This window comes from Rhamphochromis sp. 'chilingali', assembly GCF_963969265.1.
Source record: "Rhamphochromis sp. 'chilingali' genome assembly, chromosome: 15".
In the NCBI taxonomy this organism is placed as follows: Eukaryota; Metazoa; Chordata; class Actinopteri; order Cichliformes; family Cichlidae; genus Rhamphochromis; species Rhamphochromis sp. 'chilingali'.
In genome coordinates, this window is record NC_137942.1 from 32,626,757 (window position 1) to 32,647,016 (window position 20,260).

The 20,260-nt window shown below is 42.1% G+C and overlaps 2 protein-coding genes across 5 annotated transcripts in view; one reads left to right on the forward strand and one right to left on the reverse strand.

The window, feature by feature from the left end:
* The window catches only part of LOC308410886 (thyroid hormone receptor alpha), a 116,513-nt gene extending 97,026 nt beyond the window's left edge, over window positions 1-19,487 (forward strand). For all 4 annotated transcript variants that reach the window (XM_080904544.1, XM_080904545.1, XM_080904546.1 and 1 more), the window contains 3 exons: window positions 500-646; window positions 11,160-11,418; window positions 16,722-19,487. In XM_080904544.1, the coding sequence (XP_080760670.1) occupies window positions 500-646; window positions 11,160-11,418; window positions 16,722-16,972 (657 nt within the window). In that variant the 3' untranslated portion in view covers window positions 16,973-19,487. The remainder of the gene's footprint in view (window positions 1-499; window positions 647-11,159; window positions 11,419-16,721) is intronic.
* LOC308411977 (histone H1-like) lies at window positions 5,438-10,324 on the reverse strand. Its single transcript, XM_080906048.1, has one exon. It carries the CDS (start codon window positions 7,469-7,471, stop codon window positions 7,004-7,006), a length of 468 nt encoding a protein of 155 aa, XP_080762174.1. The 5' UTR covers window positions 7,472-10,324; the 3' UTR covers window positions 5,438-7,003.
* Window positions 19,488-20,260: the final 773 nt, after the last annotated feature.

Consider the following 20,260-nt stretch of genomic DNA (forward strand, 5'->3'; position numbering starts at 1 on the left):
GTTTGTTACCAGGCAACAGTTCCATGAAGGTAAAGACGGCTTTAAAGTTTTTAACAGTCTTCAGGTTACAGTTCGATTCAGCTCACTTTTATTTATGTAGCGTTCGCCAGCAACTGGAAATAATTTCTTAGGCATTGTGCTCATATTACAAAAGAGCGAACATTCATGTGCTTAAACTAAAACAATGCAACGACTGTGATGTGATTTGCATCTTGCACACACCGCTGAACAGTTGGCATCAAAGACCAGAAACATGCAGTTTTAAATATTTGTTTCCGTTTTGTAACATCATAACGTAACATTGTATATGCTGCATTTACATTTATATTACATCGTGTTCTTCTAAAGCTGTAATCTCCTAAACCGACTCCATTTTTCCTTGAGCTTCTTTGATACGCCTCCTCTGCAAAGAGAATCAACCCACAGGCCGGGCGTTAAGCGCCTCATTCAGCAGATATTTCTTGTGGTATTTAATAGTTGAACAATGTCTCCTTTCTAGCCCGATGATATTGGCCAGGGTCCTATGATGCCCACTTCAGACGGAGATAAGGTGGATCTGGAAGTCTTCAGCGAGTTCACCAAGATAATGACCCCTGCCATCACTCGCGTCGTCGACTTTGCCAAGAAACTGCCCATGTTTTCAGAGGTATGTGGTATGCGTGGGGCTTTACATCACTCTTTGTTTTGTATTTATCTTCAGTCTTTGATTCTGCTTGCACATCACGTCAGTTTTCCAACTTTCCGATCACTCTCGCCTTTTATGCAGTGATAACTTCACAAGTCAGGATCCTCTGCCTTGGATGCTGTGTGTGTGCTCCAGACAGACTCGAACTTTTCTTCACATCCCGCTTACACAGGACTAGATTTATAGTACAATAAAACAAATCTGCTTTTTATGTGGATATCTTTAATATGAAACATTAGCTGTAAGATGGATTTCGTCTGCTATCAGTTTGCAGCTGAACAGGATTAAGTTAGCATGCAATCTGTTCGTGATGACAGAGTTGGGATAATCGCAAAACCGTTGCTGTTTATATACACAAAAGTTTCAATTACACAAAATTTCACATTAGTGGCGTACATTCCAGTCCAGACAGAACCTCATCAAAGAAAAAAATCAGATATTTCTCTTTAAATTGTGACATATTTGCTGCAAGACTGCAATTTAACAGTAAATCACATAGACTCTTATCAGTATTGCTTTTATGTAGGAATATAAGCAGAATACAACCAGCTGAGTCAAATCTCTTATTGAAAAGAGATGCAGACGAGTTGCAGTCATCAGCACAGCCTGCCTCCGATTGACTGCAACGTGTTTGCGTTTGTTTGCCGACAGGTCGCTTCCCACCAGGCAACCTGTGCCATCAAACTGTTGCCTGCCATCAAAATCATTTTACCGTGAAGGTCATGTTCTCGTGCAGCTCTGGACTGCTTCCACTTCTGCTGCTATTTCTAGATCACTGCCTGGAAGTCCCGTTCTGTCCCTTGCAGTTGTGCCTTTGCATTATATGCTGGATCTCCTCCAATGTGTCACAATGGCAACTCTTCAACTTAACTTTCCTTCAGCTGGCCCAGTGTGTTGCCTTCTGGCTTGGATATCATGAACTTTTGGGTGACCCCAGCTGTCATCAACAGAAATTACTCTTAACATGAAAGTCGGGTAACAAGATCAGTTAGCAGTACAGATTAAAGAACCTCAGTAAATAATGTGCAACATTTAACTGAAGAGGCTTCTAAAAATCTGCGATGGTATTGTTTAAGTTTATGCTGCATTCAGTAAGAGACAAGTTTTAAGAGAAACATCAGCAGCAGTCTGATTTCTTACTCTGTGCCCCAGGAAAGGTTTCATTTTCCCAAAATGTCAGCTCACACAGTACCTAAATATAGCCCGTCTACTTCAAAGACAAGAACAATTCAATCCAGCGGCTTTAAAAATGTGTCGCTCTCTCGAGCTTCCACTTTTACTGAAATTAACACTGTGAGTTTCTGTTAGGTTTGTAGCATAAACCTATTCGCTGGAACGTTAAGACAATATAATTACACTGCTAAGCAAGACACAAATAGGCAAAGTTCTTCATGTTACTCGTGCACGGGAGAGAACCGGACAACCGCTTGACTCCAGTTGGTCTCGTCCGTTCTCCCATACACTGTCCTTTTATTGAGGTTACATGAATATGCATAAGTTCATTAACATATGACGTCTACATACAAACAAAGAGTACCTTGCCTGTGTGTGTGTGTGTGTGTGTGTGTGTGTGTGTGTGTGTGTGTGTGTGTGTGTGTGTGTGTGTGTGTTGACTGCTGATCAAAGGGTCAAACATCCTTGGTCAGGAAGAGGGTAGCCTCCCCCTCACCCTAGATGGTTCATCCTAGATAACACGGTGAGGAAGTCCTGCAGTTCATCTAAACAAAGAGCACTTAGACTAGAACAGACGCAACTACGTTAATCCTACCATAAAATAATAAGACACGGTATGACCTCTCATGCTCCCAAAGTGCTGTCTAATACACACAAAGTTTGCAGACTATCAAGGATCAAAACCTCTACCAATCTACAACTAATTACAAAACTCTAAGCATATATAAGTAAATATTTCTAAGCATAAATGACAATCAACAATACAAATCTAACATTTCCCCCCTTTTTGACCTTTATGCCTGAAAAGTTCCCAGGTATGAATACCTCATGTCTGACAGTTTCAATGCAAACATTTTTATACTCAACATATGTCAAATCACCCTAAATTACTGAAAAGGTACACAGTTCAACAAATGTATTAGCAGTTATCCCATTCATTGAGCTCATCTCATGGCAAACTGCATCTTACGAGCAAACAAAGAAATTGTTAATTTAATAGTGAAAATAAAAAAGTAACATTTTCAAAAACATCTCAGCTTGGTAATGCTTCCTCCAGGTGTGCACATCACATGTCTCTCTGCAGAGTGGTTTGAGTTCTGCAGGGCGTCATGAATGTCTCTTCCAGTTGTTTCCATCGTTGTCCATAGGACCAGAGTCCAAATGTATGTAGAATAGACATTCAAACATACCAGTTGGTTTTGTTGTTTGTCAACATGGTTCTCAGCTATTTCCAGAGCTGCAGACCTCTCAGCACTCTAGTTTTATGGCCTCCCATTACCTCACTTCAGGCCTTCATCCTGCGAGGGGGATATTTATGACTCCTTCATTGTCCACGCTCTGCAGAGAAACACCTCTGTGGAAAGGGTGCAGGGTTCTCTTGTCTTACTGCTGTTATGATCCCAGCAGCCTTCAGAGTGTCATCGTATGCACAGTATAGTGGCACAGCATTAGGTGATGTTCATAGGAAACTGCTGTCATCACCACCATAGCTTCTGGTTCCTGTGCTTTCACAGAATCATGATGTCATCCTCGAACTCCTTCTGCGCTGTCGATGGAGCTTGGCACGCTCCCCTCATCCCACGAGTTTTCATGTTCCAACGCTGCTGAAGGTTTAAGGCAGAGCACGTCGTACACCTTAGTTGTCTTCCTCAGCGTCAATATTGAATCTTTCATTTTATTTAAAATCTTGCTGTGGGAAGTCTCCTCTTGATTTCCTGGAAGCTTAGTAGCACAGCTCTCTGTGTGATGTCTGCTGTGCTGAAGATGATCTCTGATCCTCCTGAAGCCTCTCTCCCATCTTGTGGACGATCCTCTCCTCTATTTTGCAGGCAGTTTCATGGTCCTTGCTGTGGCTCCAAGGTCTGATTTCATGATGGGCCCCAACCAGCTTGATCTTTGACCTCAACCACTGCCTGGTCCTGTCAGCTATGCGCTTCTCACTGGGCCTCTGAAGATTTCTCAGGAGATTACTGCTGCACCTGTATTTCCTTGCTAGGAAGACAAACTATTTGGAGAGTATGTCAACAATCATCAAACCACATTCTTTAGTTCAGTGAACTTCACTTATAGGCCATCAAAGCCTCATCTGAACATGGATGCACCACTTGCATAGGTTTAATATTTGTAAATAAAACGGCTAATCACACAAATCACTGCAACAATAATAAAAAACATTGTTTAATGTTAATCCTTGGACCCCTCCTCTTGACGCATGGACACACCCATGAGTCAACTCATCAAACCTGGATTCCAGTCTTAAAGAAAAAGATTAGCTAGATCATATCCCAGGCAACATCAGGGCATCTCCTCCCCTGGAGCAGCACCACCCTGGACCTATAATCCTGCAATGAAAATGTTAGCGTGTCTTGCATATTAAGTTTGCTTAACACCTGGCTCTCCCAGGAGCCTGCATACACACCATCATGGCCTGGAAAACAAAATCTGGAAGTAAAATCAAACTCCATACCTGTAAACAATTGTATCATAAGGACAAGAAGCATTCAACATCAGCAAGACAAGTGTCATGTGCAGGTTTTCTCAAATCAGTAAACTACAATTATTTTCATAAGTCGCCTCAGACATGGATCATCCCATGTACTCAGGCAACATTAATGTAATCGGTGACTGCTCTTAAGCAAAGTCACTCCACTTATATATTACTATGGGCTCAAAAGTGGCCAGCTAATGAGCCCATATCAAACTACCCCAGAAACACTGTATCTCTTATTTGTTTTACTCATGTCACTTGTCCGTTTCAGCTGAATCTTCCACAGCATTCTCAAAGAAACTAACATTAGCAATACACATTGACTGTAGTCAGACAGAGGTCAGACACAGGTCAACAGGTTCCAGAGGTGCCATAAAAACACCATAAAGTCAACCCTAGCTGTGGAAAGAAGTAACACCAGTTCTCAACACAGGAAATTTCACACATGTTATTCACATTATCAAAGTAACCTTCACATTTTCCCATCAACACAATGCAACAGCATCACCACTCATAACCTGTAAACACAGTTTTCCTCACACATAAACCCAGAAATCCTGTAGTAGGAAAAAACATCAACCAGTTGTCCTGGTATAAATCGCATCATCAATTCACATGAAGAACTGGCATGCTGTAAGAAAAGAAAATGCAAATATTAACGCTTGCGCAGGCGTATGCATACTTTGTCACAGATATCTCTGTGAGCAACTCAAGCCTATGAATAACACACCTGATAAATGCACAGACACAGAAAATGGCATTTAAAAGGTTAAATCATCATGCAACCTCGAGTGTTGCTGTCATCTTTCTGCTCCTGTAAAGGGAAGCACACACAGACTCATCTGCACCCCTGCCAGGCGGGGGTCAACTTCACACAGTCGTGTTACATCAGTAAAGTCTTGTCAGCTTTTGTCAGCTTTTACCAGTCAGTCAGTTTGTTTTCCTTTCACTCACTCATTCATTCATGCATTCATTCTTTCTTTCTTTGCTGATAGTGGAACCTATCGTCGCATTTAGTTTCCACTCTCAGCAAAATGACGTCATTTCAAAAAGAAAAAGAAGAACTTTAGTTTGGATTACATCGCTGAATCCTTTTGGACTGGGACTGTCATTTAATAATTGTCCCAAATAAGTGGCTTTCTCCAGAGTCCATTTAAATGTGGAGAACTCACTTGGCACAATTTTCTCGACGACGTGTAGCATTTTTAATTCCCGACGTGCAGATCTGCTTAAAGAAAAGAAAATAGACAAACAAAATCAGTGCCTGTTCAAAAGATAAAAATGAAAAATAACAGAGATTATCAAACAAAACTTTCAGTGCACTGTGAAAGTATCAAAATAAAAAGGCCTTGTTAAGTCATGACACAAACTCCTCATCTCAGGTAAATCATACCATTAGCATGGTTCATCATACCATCATACTAATCGGCAGGCTCAACTTCACAACAAAAGAAAAATCATCAGCTAGATTCACTCCAAATCAACCATCAGCTGCACAACACACAACATAATCCTAATGTCTTATTAGCTATGAGTTTAATTACCAGGTCTGTGCTCTTCACTCATTTAGGCCACAGATCTATTCTATTCAATTTTCCTTTTCCCTTCATCATAAAACATGTGACATGCTGTCATGCACTTCACAAAACAGTCTGTTCTGACATATTCAGAGTTGTGTATCTAAATACAGGATTCACTCGCACATCAAAGCAGGAAACTCAGTGTTTTAGAGTCTCCACTCAACACACAACAACTCCAACACATCTCATTCACTCGTGCTAGAATTCAGTCACCTTTCATTAATCTAAAACCGATCACTAATTTGCATATCAACTATTAACCCACTAAGTTGACAGGACGACAGAAAAGCATGTTCAAAATAGTATCACAAAAGACAATTTCCCTCATACAGTAAATTACATGTGCTGCCTCAATCAAGCAGGAAGCTTCTCCCAATTTACCATTTTAACAACTAAATTTATTGTCTGATCACTGGTTGGTCAAACCAGGATCTTTTTTCCCACAAAAGTTAAACTGTTGTCCTGCAACCTGGAGAGTCAATTTTTTGCATTAGATAAATTCAGTATTTAATAACAAGTGTCTGCTAAATTGACACTATTTTAACACTGATGAAAGATAACAAGCTAATTTTCATTGCATGGGTTTGTGTTATTAGGCAGGTCTAATGCATGTCTGTGGAGCTGCATCTCCAGCAGAGCATGTTCTTAAAGCTGCCTTTCCTACACACTTCTCTGCTATTATTTAATCATTTCTTAACTAATGTGCTATGAGTCTTCATGAGTCATTTTGTGTTTGGAATTGTTAGTAGGGTTAATGCATGTTCTGCTTGTGTGTGTGTGATTTTGTATATGTTTCTATTTTCGCAATGTTTCAGACTCCGTCTCAATTTTCCAACTTAAGCAGTCAGTTTTCTTTTCCCCAGGTTTGCTAACCCAAATTTTGATTTCCCACATTAAATAATTCCTATGTGTTCTCACCTAGTCTTCTCACTCTGTTGTCCTCTCCCACTTCAACAGTCCAACAGCCGGCAGTTCTCCTTCAGCTTTGTCCTGTGTCCCACTGTCTCTTCTTGCCATTTTACTCCACAGGTGGCAAATGTCAAACTCCAACTGTTCAGTTCTCCTCAAACGTTTTCTTCACATGCACAGTGAAGTCACAGCCACTCTCACTATTGTCCTCTGATGCGGTTGACTTCGTGCTAGTGGCTGAAGTGCTGCTGCTGCTGCCTTCCTGGGCGACTTCTTAGCAGCTGCTGCCGGTTTCTTGGCTTTGGCCGCGGCGGGCGTCTTAGCTTTGGTCTCAGTAACCCTGTTCATCTTGAAGGATCCGGAGGCCCCGGTGCCCTTGGTCTGCACCAGAGTGCCCTTCGCCACCAGACTCTTGATGGCGGTCTTGACACGGGCCTTGTTCTTGTCCACATCGTAGCCTCCGGCAGCCAGAGCCTTCTTGAGAGCGGCCACGGCTTTCACAATCAGCTCGCCCACGCTGAGGCCGACCTTCTTGGGCTTGGAAGTCATCGTCTTCTTCTTCTTGGCCTGAACCTCGGCGCAGGGCGTGTTTATGATGGAGCCTTTCCCACCACAGCGCTGGCACGTTGAACGCATCACGAAGGGTCCATTTCTTTCATGTCGCTAGCCAGCATGCTAGCTGCATGTGGCTTGCCCGAGTCACTCAGTCCTTTTTGAGCATTTCAACATGCTGCCACCGCCATCTTGCTCGCCCCTCCGTGGAATTCATCCAATCAGACAGGAAGATGGGTTTGCTTTCTTCTGCTGCTGTTTATCCACATTGCTGCTGCTTTGCTGGGACTTTTTGTGCTCAGGACTTGCTGCTGTCTCTTTATCATGGAGCTGCATTCCTTATCTTCAGGGAGGAGTGAGCTCGCTTGTGAGGTTGAGAAACACATGGCACTGTAAATAAGTCAGCCAGAAACTTGGCCTGCATGTTTCCAATGATGTTAAACTATAACTTTCTTCCGACCGCTGCATGTGGAAAATTGATTCAGGTCTGCTTTTCACCTGAAAGTGACAAACTAAGACATTTCATTATTATCATCACTGCTTAATCAACACATATCTCTCTCTCTCTCTCGCTCTGTGTTTTTGTGAACAGTCCTTTCTTAAAAGCAGAAAATGAAATTATAGTTGTTTTTTTTTGGTTGATCAACACAAAACCTTTTTCCTATGATTATTTTTTCCTACAATATAAATTCTCCCTCTTATTCACTCTTTTTTTTTTTTTTTTTTTTTATTTACAATAGCTGGTGACCTGCAAAATCACCGCTGTCACTCACAATCAAAGGCAATTACTCTTGCACAGTGCACAAAAACACTGTGATGTCAGACACATTCACACTCACTTTGTCATCTGCAAAAATAAATCACATGGCTGATGATATGTGCCATGGTGATCCGTAAATATGATCACCAGTTTATTTAACTATTTTTCAACCCAACAAACAAATAATCAAAAACATGATGCTGATGTTATGAACACTCTACACACAAGTCAAGATGCAGGAAAACTGCTCATGGAAACGTTGCACACTCCAGTTATCACAGTTATCATAGCGCTGTTTCCCTCTCTTAGAGTAGTTCTCAGACAGCTCTCGATCTGATAATGTGTAGCCTGCTCATCAGCTCAGAAGAAAAAAAAAAACTGCAACGCAACATCACACAGTAGTTGCTCTGCCCACAGTGGCAAAGTCTTACACTTTCATATTCAACTCAGCTTCTCCATCATGTACTTTTAGATGTTTCATACAGGGTTCAGCATATTAGTTGTTTTCACAGGTGTGCTGTATATCTCAACAATGGTTCATAATAAGACGACAGTCTTCCACACAGGTCAAGTGCCTCTATGCACTTCAGTAGTTTAAATATTTATCTATATCACTTCACCTCACATGTCATCGTACTGAATTTAAGCAACCACAAGCGTAATGTAGATGACTTTTAACAACTATCCACCTCAATTACGTCTATGGTCTGGCACACAGGCTGAAGAGTTAACGTTTTGTGTCAGCAAGGGGTGGGGGGACAGCCACCCACCAGAGCATAGCTGCTGATGTGGGCTGGCCTTCTCCACACGCTCTTCAAGGCTGGTGTGTTTTCTGAAAACTTCTAACATTTTAATCTCTTCCATTTTTAAGCCTGCGATTAACCGCACGGCTCAGGTCCGCGTGAAACCCGCGTGACCGCGCTCGCGTGAACCCGCGCAGCTGTGGAGCCGTCGCTCTCTCTCTTTTTTACATAAATACTTTGTGCTGCCAGGAGCAAAGTCCAGCACAAACGTCTGTCTCCCTCCGACTCACTCTTGGTTGCTTAGAAACCCATGATAACAACAACAGTCGGTGTCACAGACCACATGTTCTGCTCCGCACACACTCACACAACAACAACAACAACGACGACGACGACAACAAAAACAACACAAAATAGGCCTATCGTCCAGCACAATCTGGACCCCGCGGAACTTCTCAACGCCCCACAAAGCGGCGGAGAACTCACCTCTAGCCACACAAAGTAGCGAGGAACCTCTTGCTCCACAAAGTAGCAAGGAACCCGGGTATCGCTACACAAAGTAGCGAACTTCTCAACGCCTCACACAGTGGCGGAGACTGCACAACGACACGGTTATAGAGTCGGCCTCTTCTCAACGCCTCACACAGTGGCGGAGACTGCACAACGACACGGTTATAGAGTCGGCCTCTTTAAACTTACTTGGCGTTGCTTAGAGTGTAATATCAGCCCGAATCCCGCCGACCGTCATTCATCGAGGAGAAAAGACAGACCGCGAATCCACAGGAACTTCCCGGCTGACGTCAGGCTTTCAGCGTGCCTCTCCTCCCCTCGGTGAATGCGATTCCAGGGCTCCGGCATCGAAGGACCAATTAATGTTAGGTTTGTAGCATAAACCTATTCGCTGGAACGTTAAGACAATATAATTACACTGCTAAGCAAGACACAAATAGGCAAAGTTCTTCATGTTACTCGTGCACGGGAGAGAACCGGACAACCGCTTGACTCCAGTTGGTCTCGTCCGTTCTCCCATACACTGTCCTTTTATTGAGGTTACATGAATATGCATAAGTTCATTAACATATGACGTCTACATACAAACAAAGAGTACCTTGCCTGTGTGTGTGTGTGTGTGTGTGTGTGTGTGTGTGTGTGTTGACTGCTGATCAAAGGGTCAAACATCCTTGGTCAGGAAGAGGGTAGCCTCCCCCTCACCCTAGATGGTTCATCCTAGATAACACGGTGAGGAAGTCCTGCAGTTCATCTAAACAAAGAGCACTTAGACTAGAACAGACGCAACTACGTTAATCCTACCATAAAATAATAAGACACGGTATGACCTCTCATGCTCCCAAAGTGCTGTCTAATACACACAAAGTTTGCAGACTATCAAGGATCAAAACCTCTACCAATCTACAACTAATTACAAAACTCTAAGCATATATAAGTAAATATTTCTAAGCATAAATGACAATCAACAATACAAATCTAACAGTTTCTTTATTGTCATTTCTTTAAATTCTGATTTCCACTTTGAATTTAGACGGCTATAAATGATTTAACATTGTTATCTAAACTACACGTGTGCATACTCTGGTTTCACGGTAATGTTTAAAGGCAGACTGTGAGCGTAGCTCGCCGTTAAAACACTAACAAGCTCGTTAACCTAAGCTGGGTCTTTTGATTGGGAACTTCCTCCATCTGAAGCTTTTGTCCTGCTGCATGTCAGCTGGGATTACACCGACTAATCCACCCCACACCCCCACCGCTGTCTCCCTCTCTCTCTGTATTAAGTGGTGACTCACCACTTACTGATATTGCTTTGCTCTCTGTGCAAACGATCTGTGAGCAAGTGCCATCGCATGTCTTCCCACCTAACTGAGTGCACTCATCATGTATATTGTAGGGGCTTCCTGGTTACATAAAGGTAAAGGACTTGTTGTGACTAGAATATTATAACCCTTCAACTCTTATAATGGGGTGGAGGAAAAGCAGTCCTAATCCATTTCACTGTGTGTTTCTGTTTGTTATTGTGAAAGAGTCGGGACACTGTGTCAATGTAAATAAAAACTGAAAAGATCATTGCAGTTGGTGTAACTTTAGTTTTGTAACAAATTGCTTAATATTTGCTAGCTAGCTTTTAGTTACTATTATATCATCAATGTCTCAATAGTTTAGAAAACAAACACAACTGTTGACTTCCAGGACAGACTTTTCTGATTGAAGTTCAGCATTGTCTCATTTCCTGACAAGCTCAAATCTTGTTTCCCAGCTGCCTTGTGAGGACCAGATCATCCTGCTGAAAGGCTGCTGCATGGAGATCATGTCACTGCGTGCTGCTGTGCGCTACGATCCCGACAGCGAGACTCTTACTCTAAACGGCGAGATGGCTGTGAAACGCGAGCAGCTGAAGAACGGCGGGCTGGGCGTGGTGTCGGACGCCATCTTTGATCTGGGCAAGAGTCTAGCACAATTTAATCTGGATGACTCGGAGGTGGCGCTGATGCAGGCGGTGCTGCTCATGAGCTCAGGTGAAAAACGAATATTGTTACCATCGTCTAAAATCTGTTTAAGAGAAAAGATGTGATGTTTGTCATTCGACACTGGTTTTGTTAGAGTTCAGGTTGTATTCCCACCACAATCTTTACACTGAAAATATATTCATATATGAACCAACAAGTGAGGATTTTTTGTCTTTTGTGGTCTTATGAAAGAACACAATTTCTTTTTCCCTGAAACATGTTTCAAAACAAAACAACAATGATTTTTTTTTCACATTAATGCGACACTATGTTGGAAACTAAGTCACTGTTGCTACATCACACAATGAAATTGCTCCACTCACGAGTACAAATCAGCCAATAATAGCAGGATTGATTTGTCTTCTCTTTTTTAATTTCATGGTTTGGTAGGTTTAAAAAAAACATTAATAACATTACTTGATGTTAAATCTCAGGTGTGGTGGTTCTGACCGTCTACGAAGTCAACCTCAGGATTATAGTTGCTGTATGCTTCTGCATGCCACTTTGCAACCCCACTCCACCTGGCTCTTTTGTATTGCTTGTACAGTTTTAGTGTAAATTATTTAGTGCTTCAAATGTTCCACATTTTATCTTTTTTACAGATTAATTTAGCAAATTATTAAAAACAAAAAGCTAAAATATGTACATAAGTATTCACAGCCTTTGTTCAGTACTTCGTTTAAGCACATTTTGGGGCATTTTCTTTTGCAGAGTGTCTCTAACTCCATCAGATTAAATGGGGAGTATCACTGATCACTGCACAGCTATTTTCAGATCCCTCCACAGATCTTCAGTCAGCTTCAAGTCTGTACTCTGATTGGGCCACTCAAGGACATTCACATAGTAGTCCCAAAGCCCCCCTTTGTTATCTAAGCTATGTGCTCAGGGTCATTGTCCTGTTGAAAGTCTGAGGTTCAGAGACTCTGGAGCAGGTTATCATCGAGGATGTCTCTGTACATTGCTGCATTTATCTTTTTCTGCCTGCTGCCAAAAACATCCCAACAGCATGATGCTTCCACCACCATGCTTCACTGTGGGGATGCTATTGGTGATGAGCGGCGCCGGGTTTCCTCGAACACAATGCTTGGCGTTCAGGCCAAACAGTTCAATCTTTGTTTCATTAGACGAGAGCATTTTCTCGTTGTCTTGGAGGTGTCTTTTGTCAACCTCCAGGCGGGCTGTCATGTGCCTTTCACTGAGGAGTGGCTTCCATCTGGCCACTCTACCAAACAGGCCTTATTGATGGAGTGCTGCAGAAATGGTTGGCCTTCTGAAAGGTCCTCCTCTCTCCACAGAGCAATCCTGGAGCTCTGTGGTCACGCTGAACGACCATTGGGTTCTTGGTCATCTCTAAGGCCCTTCTACCCTGATCGCTCAGATTGGCCGAATGGCCAGCTCTAGGGAGAGTCCTGGTGGTTCCAAACTTTTTCTATTTATGGATGACGAGGCCACTTTGCTCATTGGGACTTTCAATGCTTCTGAAATTTTTCTGTACCCTTCCCTAAATCTGTGCCTCAATACGATCTTGTCTCAGATAATTCCTTGGACTTCATGGCTTGGTTTGTGATCTTTTCAGATCATGTTTAATCAACTGACTTTACCACAGGTGGACTCCAATCAAGTTGTAGAAACATCTAACAGACGATCAGGGAAAACAGGGTGTACATAACATGGCAAAATGTGGAACAAGTAACAGAAATACTTACTTTCTGCATGCACTGTAAATAATGGAGTTGACTGCCTGTTGTTTTCTGTGGTGGGTCTTGCTGCTGCTTCTCCTTTAGTCTCTCTATATAATTACATAGAAGGGCAGAGTGCCCTCCTGACAGAAATCACATTTTCAATTGTTTTCAGTCGTTAAACGGGAGATAGCTGGAAAGAATAGCAGACTTCTGTTCTTCCACTCTGTAAGGAGCTTTCTGACAACATTCTTTTGTGTCCCAGAACGATGGCAATTAGGCAACTTTGCAGTTTCCAGTGCGTTCATGGTCAGTCCTTACACTGGTGCAGGTGGAGCTTGCTCATTGCCATTTAAAGATATTTGTAAGGAAGTTATTTGCTTCCCATTTTTCAATCATTTGTAGTGGAAAAAACCCCACCATGGGACTGGCCCTGTAGTTTTAGTTCTGCTCTAATGCTAAAAGTCTACCATGGTACCTACAGTTTGACGGACTTTAACCACAGACATAAAGCTGATCACACTGGCTTTATTTGCACACTGATGGAAAAGGGAAAAACACATTAACTAAATTCCCACACTCCCTAAACAACCTGAATGGGAATAATCTTGTCTTATCTGCTTTTAATCCCATCACCACACAGCCCTTATTCCTAGACAGTCACTGTCTCTGAAGCTGGGCCACAAAGCCCCACTTGAGGTGGATTTCTTCAAAGTGTGAAGTAAAAGACACCCAGATGCAACCTTAACAGTGTTGGGGAGTAACGGAATACATGTACCGCCGTTACGTATTTAAAATACAAAACATGAGTAACTGTATTCCGTTACGGTTACCGTTTAAAAAGGTGGTATTCAGAATACAGTTACTTTGTTGAAATAAATGGATTACACTGCGGTACTTTCCTGTTTCATATTGTCGCGGGTCAGGACTGTTTGGGTTTGGTTTGACAGCTACGTTCTGTTGTTCCAGGCGGCAGCGTTACGGTTGCCATGGTTACAGGGCGACGCTCTCTCTCTCTCTCTCTCTGCGACTGTGTGTTTCCTGGGTGAGAGAGCGCCTTTTTGTTGTTGTTGTTGTTGTTGTTGTGCTAAGCTAACAGGCAGAATGCTACAAGCATAGCTCTAAAGAATGTAGCATCATGGGCAGTGTAGTCCGTGCTGCAGGGAGAATGGACTGCCATACGCGTTATGGGTCTGTGAGCGCGAGGAGGGAGAAAAAGGGGAGTGGAAAGGTACGAGTTGTCATCGAGGAAAAACGGGAGCTGGAAGCATGTAAATATAATAATAACCACTGCAGCCAAGAAGAGTGCCTGACGAGCCCAGTTGTAAGTAAGCTATTAAGACTCGACTGTACACCGTGTTCGTGTTTTCCTCCGAAAACAATAAGTTCCGTTGGAGCAGCCTTTCAACGCCTCTCTCTGTCTCTCGCCAGAAAAGTTGACCCACACAACAAAGTAAAGCTATTTTTCGGCTACGAGCCGACAGGGACCCCGCCTTATTAGTCAGAGGTCCCTTTACTACAGTTCGGAGTCGCGGACCTTCAGTAATAGTAATAAATCACAGCAATAGTACATTCACATTGTTGTAAAAAGCATGATAATATATTAAGTAATCCAAAGTATTCAGAATACGTTACTGTCATTGAGTAACGTAACGGAATACGTTACAGAATACATTTTGGGGCATGTATTCTGTATTCTGTAATGGAATACATTTTAAAAGTAACCTTCCCAACACTGAACCTTAACATTGATTATATTAGATGCTTATTCACAAAACCATCTGCTATAAAATAAAATGCAATAATAGTTTCTCATAAATCTCTAATTCTCTGTTTCATAGTTGAAATGATGTAACTAGTGTGCAGTGATACACTCAGAATAATATCTGAACAACACTACAAGGGAGGGACAGACAGTATCGGCATGATTGATAGTTGGAAAGCAAAGCACTGTGCATCACTGCAGATCAGAAGAGCAGATCCTGCAGGTCATTCAAGGTCCTGGAATCTCTCCAAGACCTAGGATGACCTAAGGCAGCTTATTTATGGACATGCTGCTGCTGGAATTCTGTCAGGGTGTGTTTGCTTCTGAGTACATTTGAGATATTTTTAGGGGTAAAGATACTGAACACAGCAGCTTTTTTCCAAATTGTGAATATTGGGCTTCTTTCCCTTGTAGCTGATGGGTGCTAATTCTCTGGTTGCAAACACGCAGTTCCAGTGTTTGAACTGCCACACTTTTGCCACTTTCAGTTAGGTTTGTCGACTATCAAAATCGTTGACAACTACTTTAATAGTTGATGCGTCGTTTGAAGCTTTGCAAGATCCTGAAAGACGCAGGAATAAGTAGTAGGATTTAAGAGTTTTATAACAGACTGAAACAGAAGATGGCAGGAATGCGTGTCCGGTATTGTAGCTGTGCTATAATAGGGGCCGCATCCTTCGGAGGCCGATTACGTCACAGTGGTGTGGCGAAGGATGTCCAAATTCAAAGACTCCTCCAAATGTGGCCGACAAATGTGTCCTCCTTATCCCCAGAATGGAAAGATTGGTTGGGTGTATTCTTCGTGGCCCAACCTATCCCAGAATTCATAGCGCAGCCCAGCTAATTCCAGCTGGCAACAATGGTAGCAGCTATTTATTTTAATAATACTCTGATTACTCTTTCTGGGTCACAAAATAAACTTTTAAGATATTTTCAGGTGAGAATGTAGCTGTGTAAACTTCAAATATCTGCTCTGTTTATCGAGACATCATATACTTGCAAAAGTGTTCCAACGTTATCGGAAACGTTTGTTACCCTCAGCTCTATAGGTTCAAGGTTCAAGGTTCTTTATTTGTCACATGCATAGTTATACAAGTATAACACACAGTGAAATGTAGCCTGACACGCTCCTCGACATGTGCAAAAATATATAGCTGACCGGGGTCACTAGAGCCGAGAACAGCAAACTCCCTGCACATCATTTCAGACTTAAAAATTTTATTATTTGGCGTTTTTCAGTGTTTTATTTTTTCCTGAGTAAATCGGTTTGGCTGTGATTAAAGTTATAGTTTTTACACAGCTGAATAAACGTCAAGCAGACAAATGATTAAACAGAATTTGGTAGAGAATTTACTCCAGTCTGCTGTTATATTTTAGATAGCAAGGAGCAGACGGCTGAGTTTATTAAACTCCACCGAGACAATCTGCAAATTTCATTAAAAGTTCAATAAACTATCATCTTGTCTTTATTTTTAGTTAGCACATACCTTAAACACTTAAAGCTGTAAGCTAATGATAGTTATATAAGAGCAGATGCTGCTGGTGCAATAAGCTGTAGTTTTACCTCCAATGGATGCATGATTAGTTGACTAATCACAAAAATAATCTGTGACTAGTTGACTATCAAAATAATCCTTTATACTACTTTCAATAAACCAACAGCTTCATTTATAGAAGTTATATATAAATACGATGTTCTGTTCAGAGTCTCTGTTTCCAGTACACATTGTCACATCACTTATTCTGCCCTCTCCAAGAAAAATGTATGCAGCATTTCAATTTGCAATCTTTCTCCTGTTTTAAAAGGAACCAGGCAGCGGAGGGCACATTTCCCATGTAATTGTTCCTTTGTTCTTTATTGCCTGCAGACCGTTCAGGGCTGACCAGCGTGGAGAAGATTGAGCAGTGCCAAGAGGCTTACCTTCTGGCGTTCGAGCACTATATAAACTACCGCAAGCACAACATTCCCCATTTTTGGCCCAAGCTGCTGATGAAGGTGACAGACCTGCGCATGATCGGGGCTTGCCACGCCAGCCGTTTCCTTCACATGAAGGTCGAGTGTCCCAATGAACTGTTTCCCCCGCTCTTCCTGGAGGTGTTCGAGGACCAGGAAGTGTAACTGTACATCACCCTCAGAAAGAACACTTTTGTGGTGGCTTTGAGAGGAAGTTTGGCTGAAGGACAAGCGAGGACGAAAAACTGGATTTTTTTTTTCTCTTCATGGAGAACACACTCTGTAAATTTCTTTTGTTGCCCCTTTGTGTGTGTTTTTTTGTTTTGTTTTGTTTTTTTGATTTGTCAAGCAACTACAACATCCACCACCAGCAAGCACACATCAATATTATCAGAGGAATGCAATCAGTCTCACTAGGCACACACACAAAGTACAAGCAGTGTAAATACTTACATAGCTATTCACACATTCATACACCATAAAAAGTGTATTTATATGCAAACAATTGCATTGCCTCTTTTTGCACCCCCATGGATACACAGCTGTACTGCTCCTGACTAATGCAAACTGAGGGGCTTGGTTATGTTTCTACTAGCTGCACAGCCACCTATCACCTCAGATAAGTGCTTTTTTTGTTTTGTTTTGTTTTGTTTTAATCTCTGGGACCTGATCATTAGCTTCTCTTTCAATCCCTACACCTCCCTCGCATCTCCTTAACTGCAAAGTCATCCTCTGTCCGCAGCCTAGCCCTCAACCTGCCAAGGCCCCGTGAGTCTTTGTTGACCTACCTCCCTCACGTACTGACCTCTCTCTCTCTCGTGTATACACAGGCACATGGTGTACATGCACAAAAGACACCCCTACAATATTACCTCAAACAATATTACCTTTCTGATTAGAAAACACAGACTCGTGTAATATTTAGTCAAACCATATGCAAGCTACAGTGAGAAAACTTTGTATGAAGCCCTTATTTATATACAGATATGTCTTATAACTGCAGACACGAGATGGTATCGCTCTGTTTCCTGAGCAGAGACTAAACCCAGTCTAAATAAACACTAAAAACTTTGTTTTCAGTTGAAATCTTCATTGAATTTTCCTTCAAGTGTGGAACTGGGCTTAATCCATGCCTGGGACACTGAACCCATAGGTATTAATTACTGTAGTGCATCAGAGGTTACAAGATGTCATGAACATCACGGTGCTTTCTGTGATCACTAAGCGTTTTGCTTTAGTGGATTTGATATCCATCTTTGTGCAGTAAATTCTCCTTGTTTACTGACATGGTTTGATATTCTTGGAAACAGGTTTACTTTCTTTCTTTCTGTGACTTAAATATAAAGTTTGATACCATTCTTATGCTGTATTTGAAGCTAACGCTAGCGACTGCTTAGCTTAGCATAGCTATGTTAAGCTATGCTAAGCTATGCTAGCATAGCATCGTCACTGCCAGGCGATGAAGGCTGTCCCAATTCGAGGGCTGCTCCAAATGCGGCCCACAAATGCGTCCTCCTTTTCCCCAGATTTGAAGGATTTGTCGGGTGTATCCTTTGTTGCCCAGCCTATCCCAGGATTCATAGCACGGCGGTGGCTGTGGATGATTTTTTTTTTTATGTTTAGCTTAGTTGTTGTTGTTTGTTGGAATGTTTAAAGCCAGATGTTTTATTATTTCCTGTTTTGTGCTAAGTTAGTGTTTTTATTGGCTGTAGTTTATTTTTTAAAGGACAGATTTGGAAATTGTGTTATTTTTACCAAAGTAAGAAAGCAAAGAAAGAAATCCTGTTTCCCAGAATATCAGTCACTATTACTTTATTGCTTCTTCAGGAGTTATAGGATGTTGTTTTTATCATTTCCATGTCAACAGTAGCAGCAAGGAGTTATAAGGAGATTTATTCTAAAACGTATTTTTCATTCATGATCTACCAAAATAAAAAATAAAAATAATACTTTTTTTTCTTGTTCATTGGATTCAGTGGATTTGGATCATCTTTACCTCCATTATACCCGAACTGGCAATTAGCTGCTGAAAGGCTAATGGCCAGCTCCAGCCCCGTTCCTCAGAAAGCACTGATTTAGTCATGGCATCTTGAGCATCCAGGAAGAGAAAAGCTGATTGCGACGTTGTTTTTATACTAAATATAGCATACACAGGACGTCTGCTTATATTTATACACAGCTGGAATACCTCTCCAACACATACCTCCTGTTGTCTTTACCTCACATACTCATATGCATATTAAACACCCATTTAGTTATTATCACATGTATTACCTCAGTTGTTTTGTGATCAGCACTTCCTCCTCCTGAGTTGTGCACACTTCCTGTGTCTTTGGGTCAGTGTTTGAGTATCCCATTGGATCCCCCTGCTCTATGGTCCGCGCCCTCAGCTTTCCACTGATTTGTGTTAGGTTCAGCACTAGCACATGGTGGTGGTTGTGGAAACCTCTTCAGGCTTCTCCCCATCGCCTGTATCCATTTCAAGTCCCGCCTGAAACTGGCAGATTCTACCTCACCTCTCATTTAAAAGGAGCTCCCCCTCTACCTGCAGCGCATACACATAAACATGCACAGAGATATAAAAATACAGATATATGTACTCACCGTGCACAAAGGACTTGCAAGCATGGACCCACTGAGTGTCTTTTACATGGGCCAGAGAGCAACAGCTGAAATTCAGTCCCCCCCCCCCCCCCTTTTTTTTTCCAGACTTTATCACAAAAAAATTGGGATCAAGAGTCATTTTTAATTTTTATTTAAGAACCTAAAGTGACAACACTGCAGACATGAATCTGTGAATCTGGATCTGTGTGCCAATTGAACTTGGAGGAAGCTGTCAGGACACAGTGACAGCTGGAAACTGGCACCACAGTTGATTTTTAGCCCTGTTGGATCAGCCCAAGAGACTCTTCTGGGTGGTGACTGGAAGGTAAATAAACAGCAACTGAGTCAGCAGAATCCGCCTGAGGATATGACTTTTCGTCCTGGCCGAAGCGAGGGAAACGGCGAGTGTGTGTGTGACCGTTGCAGTGTGACGCAGTTCAGGCCACCAGCAAACATACACAGACACGGACCGGGCGATGCGTCCCTGAATTCTTCCCTCGCCATTGAAGCACAAACGGAAAACACTGGCCCAGAAATTCAAATCATGAATTTAACATTGCTGAGACCATCTCCACCAACCATATCCCGCACTGCCATCCTCTACAAATGATTATCAGGTTTTTTTTCTGTTGCACTAAAACCATGCCTGTATTCTTCAGCAGCCCTGAACTCCTTTCCTCTATGACCTCTCCTAAATCTTTCCCTTTCCTGCTAGTCTGTAGCATTCCCAATATCCTCCCTGATGATCTTATATAACCAACAAGGACTGACGCGACGCTGCCACTCTCAGTGTTACCAATCTATGTTGCAGGGTATTTAAATAGAACGTGCTTATACAGGGATACAGTT